The sequence below is a fragment of the Temnothorax curvispinosus genome, unplaced genomic scaffold (genome assembly GCF_003070985.1).
Source record: "Temnothorax curvispinosus isolate PA1 unplaced genomic scaffold, ASM307098v1 QBEX01006321.1, whole genome shotgun sequence".
Classification (NCBI taxonomy): Eukaryota; Metazoa; Arthropoda; class Insecta; order Hymenoptera; family Formicidae; genus Temnothorax; species Temnothorax curvispinosus.
The window spans coordinates 991,961-1,004,384 of NW_020216101.1; the positions used below are offsets into that span (position 1 = coordinate 991,961).

At 33.3% G+C, this 12,424-nt stretch overlaps 1 protein-coding gene across 7 annotated transcripts in view; it reads right to left on the bottom strand.

The window, feature by feature from the left end:
* LOC112455680 (glutamate receptor ionotropic, NMDA 2B) overlaps nt 1-12,424 on the bottom strand; it is a 159,671-nt gene that overhangs the window by 30,624 nt on the left and 116,623 nt on the right. For all 7 annotated transcript variants that reach the window (XR_003040884.1, XM_025017765.1, XM_025017764.1 and 4 more), the window contains 4 exons: nt 9,692-9,870; nt 8,962-9,376; nt 6,790-6,973; nt 6,165-6,303 (listed from right to left, as the gene is read on the bottom strand). Coding sequence is in view for 6 of the 7 variants with exons in the window: in XM_025017765.1 (XP_024873533.1) it covers nt 6,165-6,303; nt 6,790-6,973; nt 8,962-9,376; nt 9,692-9,870 (917 nt within the window). In the remaining variant the exon portion in view is untranslated. The remainder of the gene's footprint in view (nt 1-6,164; nt 6,304-6,789; nt 6,974-8,961; nt 9,377-9,691; nt 9,871-12,424) is intronic.

A 12,424-nucleotide genomic window follows, 5' to 3' on the forward strand; every position in this document is an offset into this window, starting at 1 on the left:
TTTTTATTGTTTTATGTTTTGGATAATATACCGAAAATCCAATTATTTCAGGCGCTCTAATAAGGCATTCAGTAAATTGCCGTTCAGACACGCCGCCCTAGCGCTTAAATTGATTTTTCTTTCTTGGCCATCTTTTGTTATCTTGAGCGATTTCGCACTAAGGATTTCGCAACGTAATCCTCCGGATTGCCGAGAATCCCCGGAATTCGTTTTTGTTTGGAAGAATATAGGGCGTAGCGGAAAAAATCGATATAACTGCAGTGCAAAAATAAAAGACCACTTTGGCGCAAAATCGATGGGTTATATCGCAGAATTCTCCGCAATAGCTTTCATGCTGTAAAAAATCAAAATGTTTTGGGAGTAACTGTGTCGCGAATGGTATCACGGAAGGTCGCAAATGGTCATCGTGAATGGCGAGAATTGATCGTCAACATTTTGCTATTGATTTTGGCGAGCCATTTAAGAGGTCATCAATACCTATTCGACTTTGTTCACGCTCACCCTGTTGGTTATTACACATCCTAATTAACTGTACACAATATATTTTGTGATTTTAATATATGAATTAATCAATTAACGTCATATGTAATTGTTGAATAAGTTATATTGCTATACAATATTCTATTTATTTATATAATCTGACATTAATTGCATTTGTCTACATTAATGAATTGCATTTGTTTCTCAAAATGTACATGCGTCGTAATGACAATGATTTTATCAATTAAAATACATGTTAAATAATTTATTGCGAAGTAAATTATTCAACAAACATATTTATGTTTTATTATAATTTTGTTTTAATAATGCGAGATAAAAATATTTCAAATATATTATTCATTTTTAGAACAAATATAAAATTTGTAAATTTGTGAACTCTCTTAAGTTATAGTAGTTGTGTTCTAAAATATTTTGCTTGTATCTAAAGATATTTTAAAATAGAAACATGAAGAAAAATAGTGCATGAAGAAAAATATTTTGATTACAAGAACATATACTTTTCTTTCATATTCTTTGTCAATATCCAAAAATAACATACGCTATTTAAGAGAGCGAGAAATCATAACAATCAGTAATCGTTTAATCAAACATAGAATTCAAGGTAAATGTTGTTCATATTTGCCTTGAATTCTGTATCCTTGGGGGGTTGCCATCAGGCATTATTACTCGCGCCTTTGACCAACAATCAATATCATTTTATCTTTAATTTCCCGCGAGCTATCACTTATGCCACCAAAAGCATGGTAATAAATTTTATCAATTATTTGAATTTTAAAATACTTTCTAATTTATTTTAATAATTATTTTTAATATATAATTTTTTTCTTATGTATTTTGGTTACGTTTCAATATTAATTTTCAAATAAATTGTTTAAATATCACAAAATAATTTTCATAAGAAATGAAGTTAAACAGGACAATATAAATAAACTATTTTATAATTTATAATAAAACACGAATAAAATACAAGAATAATTAATGAGATAGATTACAACTAATATTGGCGATATTTCTATTTCAAAATGTGTTTTAAGCGAATATACCACAAAGCAATTATCACAATAATTATAACTTAAATAAAATAAAAATGTAAAACTAATAAAATAACGAGAAATAATCAACAAATTAGACAAAATAGTAAAAAGCGATTGTTTGGAGCAATTATTTTTTCAAGCATATTATTTAGTACGATTTACTTCATTTTGCATGAATAGGGGAAAAAGGGGGAAAAGAGAGAATAACACACAAGCATACACACATAAAGCGATAGCAGTTTGAAATATCGACTAAATGGCGAGTGCTCGTTGCATGTACGTTTATGCATGTACAGTTAATTGTCGGAGTCGCCTCACACGTTATCCCGCCGATGCATGCATACTAATTAATTCTAGTTCCAGCTACCTAAGTGACGACCTAATTTCGCACAATTGCGCGAATGCAGGAGAGTCTGGAGTAAACTGCGTTCCGGAGAGTTTGGTGCGATTCTTGCGCCGGGAATTGGGATTTAGCGGATGTATCTAACGTGATTAGCCGATCGACGCGTTTCACGCTCGCATCGGACAGACTTTGATCCGATAATCCGCTTATTTTGCAAAAGGCCGGCAATTTAGTAGCGCGCGAAATGTGCAGGGAAACATGTGCACGCCGGAAAATGATGCATCACCCGGGCCGCTAAAATTTGTCATGAACACCCGGTGTCCTTTAATATGTGAAAATTGAAATCAGAAAAAGGATTTCCTCCAAGTTACAACAACGAGCAACTCTATCTATAAATCTATTGATCCTCTATAAAAGAGAAAGGTTCCTTGTACAAATTATGACAACAAATCTATGAAAAAATACTGCAAACTAAGTTAAGATTCAACTCTTTTGTACAGAAAATTAAATCGCTATCACGAACAAAGAAAAGATATTACATTCGTATATTTTCATATATTACTACACAAACTAAAGTTGTTTTTTTTTTTATAAACGTAACATACAGACCAGTTCGATATAGTTTCTTCAATCTTACTGTAAAATTTAAATTTAAAAATGTATTTCAAGAAATAATTTGTGTATTGTGTGTGTGAAAATTGAGTATTGTTATATTTATAATGACATAAAAAAATTATTATATATTTTAAAATATTAGCAGTGCGTAATTTCCTTCGGATATTTTAATTTCTTTGAGATGATCGTGAACTTGATTATGCAGCCGTTATAAAGGTGCGAAACATTTCAATGGCTTTGAAATTCTAATGAAACTCATGATACGAAGCAGCTTGCATTCAATAGCATTATTTACACCGTGCTGAGGAGAGAAAATGTGCATTATGTAACATAAGAATATTATTAACATCCCAGATCCAATATTTTCTGTGAAAAACATGTATTATCTACCTGCTTTTAACAACTGTTTCTCATTAAACAAATAGAAAAAATATGAATGTTTCATTTTAATTTAAAAATGTGTTTTTTTTCCTACATTTGTACGTTATAATACTGTTCTCCCTTATCAACTTGTCAGCTCGATTTTGCGCAGGAAATATCAAGTGTCGATATCTCCAATTAATTATTTCTAGCATAGTAAAATGGAAGGCCGTCACCGTAAAAATGAGATACCTAAACAGAAACATGGAATCTTGTTATTCCGAAATCCACCGGTGGATGATTCGTGCTGACGTGATACAAACGAAGGATATAATTGGAAACGAGATGAGGATTGTGATATCACGCGATGGATTGTAAGTCTTCGGAGTTGCAAAGTGTCGAGATAATTCTCTTTAAAAGAAATAATTAAAATCGTGACTAGTGCACGCGAATCGTTAGAATCGAAAGCAGTCGCGCGTGTTGGCGTAACAAAGTTTCGTGTCCTGCCACGCCGGTTGCAGGGCAAATGAAATTTTCGCGCAGCTTTCATTACGTGACGAGCTAGGTGCTGGATTAATAGCGTTTCAATTATAGCTTCACTAAGATAAGCGCAGATAAATGCGTCACAATAAATGCAGAACTTGAACAGAAATAGTAATCGCGTCATTTTTACTCAAAAAGTGTTTAAATGTATGTCCATTTATATAGCATACATAATATTGTGTAAATTTTATATACTTTTTCCAAACTCAGTAAACGTACGCCAATTTTTTGTTTAAAACATAGCTCCTAGTTGAAACATCGATAATCGATTTAAATTTTGATGCTAATAAGCATCCTTATTAAATCGCTGGAAAGAATTTATTGCAAAAAATATCACCCCCAGCCAACGTTCGAACATGGATCTTCCTAAATTCCGTGACACAATGTGATAGGGCAATATTTTTTGCAATAAATTCTTTCCAGTGATTTAATAAAAATGTTTATTACCATCAAAATTTAAATCGATTATCAATTTACGTATTTGGTTTCACTATTCCAACAAAGAGCTATGTTTTAAAGCCCGACAAAAAATCGGCGCACAATTTATTGAGCTTGGAAAAAATATATAAAATTCATACAATATTATTATTAAACAGTCCGTAAATGACATTCTTCTCTCTGGTCAAATTAGTTTTACAAATATTAGAAATAAATAATATTTATGTAAGAATAATGAATATATTTCTGATATTAAACTCAGTGTTATTACAGACCTCTAGACTGTAACAGTAGTATTATATGAAAAAAGACTCGAGACTTCCTATATAGAGCTAATACCGGACATGGGAATATTAGAACAATATTTTATCAGAGTGGAGGGTGTAAAGTGCCGCCGTCCCGGTACAGATCATAATATATTATGAATAGCCTGCGCAAAGTATAAAAGCTTTATCAGCCATTCAGCAAAAAAGTCTATCCTGACGGCTGACGGCTCATCCTCCGCAAATGGCGAATTTACTGAAGCGGATGGATGATAAATTCTTGCCTGTGTCGAGACGTCATGATTCTCACAACGCAAGCGTTTCAAACTTTAATGAGGTGACGAAAGAATTTCCTGGATGAAACGGTTCGCTGAACAAAGATGGATTCGTGTCGCGAGAGGAATGTCGAAAGGTGGAGTTAAACTTCGCCGGCATTTCTGACGAAATTCCCATCAAACTTGCAAAACTCGATACTGTTAAAACTTGCAAACACAATAAAAATTTCCGACGAATATTCAATGATACGTTACGATACGATGGTAGTAAAAGTATGCAGAAAAGAGAATGTGCAGAAAACTGAAACGTTCTATGTCACACTTATTTTGTATAATTATTATCAGAACAAGATACTACAATAAACCAATAAATTAATCAACAGCAACAATTTGAATAATAATAAAGCTGGATTTTGAAGAATATTATTAATAAAAATATAACAATTAAAAATTCCGTATAATGGTATAATTATATGATTCCACATGCAATTACATTTACAGTCGTTCGAAACTCAGCTGATTTCCCAATATCTAATTTTGTGCAAAGCTTGTATCATAAATTTTCCCGCCGGGAGAAGAAAAACTTCCTAATACAATATCTTCGTCGTCGGAAATTTCCACTGCGCACATTAAGGGATAGTATATTAGTTTTATCTGCCACAAAACACTACGCAGTATTCTCACAACGGCTGCGTACGTGACAATTGTGCTGCCGTTTCTGCCGGCGAAGGAAACGGATGCGTTCTGAAATATCTTGCAAAGCATTTCATAACGCGATTATGAACCATCCAAGTCTGACAATTTCTAGAAAGCATCAGCCCGGCAGAGCATGCCTTCGTACGCTAGATGGGAGATCCAGCCAACGAGACTTAATGGAAACCTCTACCGACGCATTAATTTATTATCGTGGTTGATCCGGCACCGCACTGTGAAAACGATAAAGGATACGGATTATGATAAAGTTGTTCCGCCGAGTAATAGAGCGACACTTCGTTTGCGGTTCTCTGGTGAGCAGATTGCAAAAGGAATATCATCGGCGTCGGACGTAAAAGGAAGTCTAAAGTTTACCGCAATTCCGCGGCTCGGTGCCGTAAATCCAATGTAACGAAAGAGACGATCACGAAGTTATATATAGCGCGACCCCTTTGAGCCGTTTCGGCAGCGAGGGCGATAAATTCTACATTTTTACTCGATAACGCTTCTTCGAGCTTGAAGCTCGTGCACAAAAAAAAAACTTTCCGCCTATTGCGTATTTTTATCGACATCTTTTTTCAATAGTTTTAACTAGGCGTTACATCATAAGTTCATTTTTTTTTATTAAACTCCGTATTGTCTAATTCACAAACATCTGATCAAAAAGGTCTTGCACAATAAATCAAAAACTTATTAATCTTTAATATTACAGTTCCCATTTTTTGGGGGGTTACAATAATTTGTTGGCCAGAACAAATTTTAGTGCATAATTTTTATTCGCTAGCGTATAATAAAAAATTTTTGTGTTTTTTTTTCAAACACAATTTCTATATACTAGAAATTCTTTCTGTTATGCAAACTTTATGCAAATATATGCAAATATCTCGTTGCATTAACAACATCGTAATAAAATTCAGTTTTATTCGGCGAAGGTGGCATGAAGATTTTAATCTTGGTTCGGCTTTAGTTTAATTATTCGTTCGTTTTTATGTATTTATTTGTAAACTGATGCACCGTATCTCGTGTCATGACTAGCGATAGCTTTTGGAAAGTAAAGTTTCGCGGCTGGTAAAGTGCATGCAAGATGATTTGAGCTTACCTCTTCCCAAACAAGCTGCTTGCTAACTCCCGGTCGAAGGTTCATAATTTTCAACTCCGCAGCTTTTAACACACCATCCTGAGTGAACTCTACGTTTGGCTTTCCATGATCAGTCTCGACGGAAACGTTCTTCAAATATCTGCAGAGAGGAAGAAGTACAATACGTTATAATATATAAAGCAAAGACTGCAGGTATTTCGTAAAAATTATAATTGAAGCTATTATAAGCTTAATATACAATAAACATTATATATTTCATAATCATATGATATTGAAGTATTAATATGTACATATAAAGCAACATTAAAATATTAAATTGTGATATGCGTAATAAGATTATAATATTAAATTACTAAATATTACATTGCATCATGAATTCAAATCGTTTAATAAAATTAACATTTTCATTTTGCAATATTACATAAAATAAATAAAATTCTATATTATTTCCTCAAATATGATTTTCAGACAATTTACAAAATTCTGTTAATTTTTTGCAAAGTTGTTTTGTAAAAATTTGTTGTAATATTATTCGAAGAAAATTTCAATCTTGCTATTTAGAAAATTCCGTGTGACTGGCGCATGAATAAATCTATCCACATTTTAATAAATTATGTGAAATTACTTGAAAAATAGATCCCCCGTGCTCCATCGTGATTCACCGACGCCTTCGCAGCTCAGTTGAGTGTTCAGACTACGATTTGCATTTTTCGGGTCATTGATGAAGTCCTCGACACCGTAAGCATAGACCTTGATTGCTGTCGTAATTTCATTTACCAAGCTCTCACTGCTCGTATCGAAATGCACACCTGTAACAGCGAAAAGATATCGAGCGGATTCGTTAATGCGATTTTATTATCTCAGCGAGATTTATATTGGTTTGCACGATAACCAATTCAGTTATATCAGTATAAAGAAGATTTTTCATTTTTTTTTTCGATTTGCTCTGCCAATGATAAAATCGGATGGGCGAATAACCAAACGAGAAATTGAAAATAATTTATGAGACACGGATTTAAATTCTCAATATCCAACTTACTGTTTAAATTCTTTGATAACTCGTAATCTTGTATAAGCTTGCGATTTACAGAAATTAATTTTTCAAAGTAACTGAACTTCAGTTTGCTCTGATTTTCTTTTTGTTCGTTTATTTCTTAATAAATTCATCATTCTGTTTATATTAAAAGCTGCTTACAAAAATATAATCTTAAACTTTAAACAAATATTCATTTGTGGTTCAGAAAATGAATTTTGTAGACATAATATAACTTAATGAAATAAAAAGATAAAAATGATAGAACAACTTCATCCAGTTTTACGATAAATTTTCTCATAGTTACAACTTGCGCTGTTAATTTTATTTCGCCTAAATTTAAGAATATTTGCTGACTGTCTCTTTTCCATATGAAGAATATATCTCTTTTCGCAAAAAATTTTCACGGAGAAGCTGCACTTTGCAAGATTTTATTCAGCCAGATTTTTATGCGACACACTGCGACAACTACATTTCCATAAATATCAAAAATGTGAGCAAAGACGTGAGAAAAGGAGAGAAAAGTGAAGATAAATCGATGTATCATAAGCCTGAGAAATGTTGGCGATTCATGCAAGAATCGTCGAGCTGCCTTGTTGTTCAGCCAGAAGTTGACCCGTAAAAATCACACGTCAACAAAATTTTCCTGTATTGCACAAATATGTTTTAAGCTGAGATATCCTTTGAAAATTCACTGAGATACTTGTATAGAAAAATGTTCAATTCCACGGGACGGTCTTCAGAAATGTTGCAGAGCTGCAAATAACACATAACATCTTTTTGATGAAATATGTAAAATCCTTACATCTTTTTCGTATTAGCTAAAATAAACGTAGATTTATACGAACGGTTGAATATGTACTCTTGCAGCATCGAGAGAGAGACAGAGAATATTAAATATAAGCAACGTTTGCTTTGCTCGATTCATAGCAATCGTGTTTAAGAGTGCGAGGTGTTTGCGTTTTACGTAGAGCGAGTTTATCGCGCTAGTTTTAGCTCGCGGAAATTCAGACGGCGAGAGATTCAATCCGAGTTATGTTATTCCACGTGGTTCACTGAGAGGAATTCAACGAATTTATTTTTCCCCCAAGGATATTCTTGGGAAATTCTCAAGGAAGAAATCAATTTTCTGTTTCCGCGATTCTGGTCACGATGTGAATAACTTTCCCGCCCGAAAGCCATGCATTCTTACGGATAAGAGGCGTATTCTGATTGTTAACGTATGTGTAACGGGCGTAAATATACTCCGATTCACCGCGATGCCTATAGCGTATTCGAAAGAGATATGATTATATATATATTTCCAACGAATTTTATATAGATTAATTAAACAGAATTGTTTTTATTTTACTATATGCACATATATCTTACTTGTAACTATAAACTATAGTTATTTTAAAATCATCTTCGATACAATAAATAAACGTAATTTTTAAATCTCCGGTAAATATGTTTTAATCTTCTTTAAAAATTTATTATAAAGTGAGAAAAAAAGCTTTTAAAATATAAAACTTAATTTCTTAGATATGGAAATGCCTCAGCAAAATTGAATCAAAACTACATAAAAGATCGTAAATAAAATATACCGCAATTACTTATTTTATTATACATATGTGGATTTTAAAGTGTGAATCATAATTCACGGATAATTTGATTGGCGATTCGTATATATACTATATACGGACTTATCATATTGTAAACTTATGTGAATTTGTGGATCCATATGACCGAAAGTACGTGAATACGGATGATTTTGCTACTCACCTAACATTCCGACCGGGAACTGACTGGGGGTTTGTAAATTCTCAATAACGCTTTGCGTGACTACCCATACGTAATTCTCCCCGGTAATTTTGTACTCCCTAGCAGCGGTCAGGATATGAGTAGCTTCCTCTCTGGTCGAGTACAGTAACATCACTCGAGATTCGCTGTTGACTAACTCGAGCAGATCGTGTGGTTCGGTAACCAGAATGGCGCTCAGTATGGTGAACTTGAATGTGTCCTGCATGTCGGAGATTCTCTCTCTGACCGCCTGTATGAAGTCGTCGTGACCAGCTATTTGCGAGGTGACTACGCTAAACTGATGCCACTTGTACCTCTCCAGGATACTCAGCATCGCCGCGGTCTGATGTTCCAGTGACGGTGCCAGTTGCAGCTGTAGACTGCTTTGCGAGGCCCGCTGCAAACCAACGGAATTCCCATTATATTTCGTGAATGTTGATGAATATTTCCATTCAACTTTAATTTCAGTTTTATGTAATAAAAAAAAATATATTTTTCTATGTCTATTATACGGAGGAAGAAAAGGTAAATGGTATAAACTTGCTTAAATTGCAAACTGCACGTTTCATCTCGTATATTTCAATATAACTTGAGAAATTCTTTTTGACGTTAATGAAAAATTCACCCGCGAGCAAATATTGTTTGCGTGCTCGGTAGAAACATTAACTCGCAAATTCTTTCACTCTCTTTCATTTTAGTTGAATCAACTTACTCTCTCCAGACCAGAATTATCGGCATTCCATGCAATCACAGGGATTCCTAAGTAACCGGCCAATTGAAGAAAATATTGAGCGCTGGCCGTACTACGTCCGTATTGCTCGTAGTTCATAAGGTATAAGATGGCCGATACGTTCAGCGAAAGAAACTCCTTGCATAATGAGTCCAAAATAGCTAAAACACAAATTATGTAACAATTAATCATTCTAATAAATATTCCAATTTTTGACTTACTTAAACAAAATTTTTTAAATCTTTAATTTTATTAATATCCATAGGTTATACCTAACACTGCTTGATGATACACATCAATGACTTTCAATCATTCGAAATTTATAAAACGATATACATTTGATGGAAAACATCATGTAACTGTGTGATTTTATGCAAAAGATAGAAAATAAGTATGTGATGATATTGTTCCTCCCTTGAAGCCTATTAATATTATATAAGAATTTTAGTCACATAAATTATTTACTAATACGTAGAATTGAAAGGGATAGAACTGAATTAATTTTATAACTTGAATAGTATTAAATGTGTGATAAATATTTTTAAATATTTATTATATAAGTATTATTACACTAAAAAATGTGTTAGTTTACAATATAAGTTCAGTTAATGACTCTCTATTTTATAATTAGAGTTAAATATTATTTCTACATAAGGTAGCACAAGCGTTAGTGCAGAATATAAAATTAATTAATAATAGCCCACTTGTTAGCCTAAAATATACATTAATTTGTAAAGATAATTGTAGATGACGATAATGTAAATTTCTATAATTTTTTTCAAAAATTTGATAATTGATACAAGTCTGAAATCTTTATTATTTTTGTTAAAAAAATGAAATTTATAATACATTTGTGTAGCATCTGTTCATTTCAGGTTGAGATTAAAAGGACAGAACCGCGGGATTCATAACGCAAAATAAACGATAGTCATCAGGGTCAGTGGAGCCCACCTCAACAGGGTGGCCCACCGATGGGAATGGCCGGAAATATGGGGCCTATGGGTGGACCAAACGGGCAGATAGGTGGGCCCATGATGGGAGAAACTTTGGACCAACGGCTTAACGTCTCTTTCCGAAAGACGGAGCCCAGTTTGCTCCGCACAAGAGCCTATCTTGCACGGGGAGGGGCGCAGCTTCGGAAAAACATTCCATGTTTACATGGCTCTAGTGGACTCGAACCTGGTTCCTCAGATTACGAGTCTGGCGCTCTACCACTAGACCACACTGCCGCCCTTCATTTCCCCTCTTCTGTTTGTTAGCAAATATTAATCAAGATCTTAATCCAATCGATTGTGAATTAGTATGAGACAGTTTTAATGCAATTCAACACACTTTTCGCCCGATATTGTCTAGCGATAACTTATTGACCGAGGTACGCAAATTTTAGAAAATTTTGATGTGTGTAAAAAAATGTTCTTCGTGTAAATAAATGTTAAAGATTTATATATGAAGTAGGGGTAAAAAAGACTGAAAAATATAATAAAATTAGAAATAGATCGATATCTTCAAATTTGCGGAAGTTAAAGCATAAACATTTCTACAAAAATTCAAAATTTTATTAAAAAAGAACCGTTTTTTTATCGATCATTGTTAAATTCAATCCCAACCTTCCTTACATGATACTCTATCGATTAAAAAAAAAATGCACTCGGATATCTAAAAAATTACGGAAGTTAGAGCATTAACAGAGCAAAAATTTAAAAATTTTTTTAAAAAAGAACCCCTTAATTATTAGCAATTTTTATTGATTCTATTATATTCTTCAGTTTTTTCTACCCCTATTTCATATATAATTCGTTAAGATTTGGTTGATTAGTTCTGGAGTTATAGAACTTTCGGTTTTGGCACATACACACACACACACATTCATACATACAGACATTTTTTTAAATTGCAATTTTTCGACGTTTTAGAACATTCTGAACACATTCAGAAAAACAAAAAAAAATTTTTTTAAACGAAAACAAAGCTTTCTGTATGAAGAAGCAAAACAATCGTTTATATAAGTTTAATATGTTTCTTTCCCAATTTAACTTTACTTCTTAAATTTTACAGAGCGATTGGTTAAGCAGTCCAATCGAGTAAGCATTGGCGAATGATTGGTGTTATACTTCGTAAATTACGATAATCGAGTTAAATCAAGTGGATCTTCGTTTCATCAGAGCGATCAAGCGCATCTATATGTCGAATGCACTATCATTTAGCCGCGGGAATAAAGTAGAACGCGTAGCTTCAACTTTTTGCGACGGCCATCCCAGTTATGCCGCGTTATTCTTTCCTGCTAAATTTATCTCTATGCCTTTATCACACGCACGCCCATTTTTTAAAAATCGAGAAGCAAAACGACGATGGAAATGGCGACCACGAATGTAGTCCGACCTATCTCACGCAGCGACAGGCTTGACCTCGATTTTCATTCTGCTCTATTATTTCGAAATACGGAGTAATTGGAAAGTTTTAGTTTAGCCGATTTTTATTTTGTGCAATATTACCATTTGGTTTGTCCAATTTAAGTAAAAAGCACAGGAGCCATAAAACAGAATTGAGATTCTAAAAGTGTATAGTGCGCTTAGATTAAAGTGAGTGCTTTAAATTGGCTTTAAAAATTCTTATTTATAAGACTTTCTTAACTATCTTACTAGGACACTTTTTTCTTTAATTATTTGTAGAACTAGATGAGTTGTGTTATTGATCTCATAATCAGTAGAACAGAAG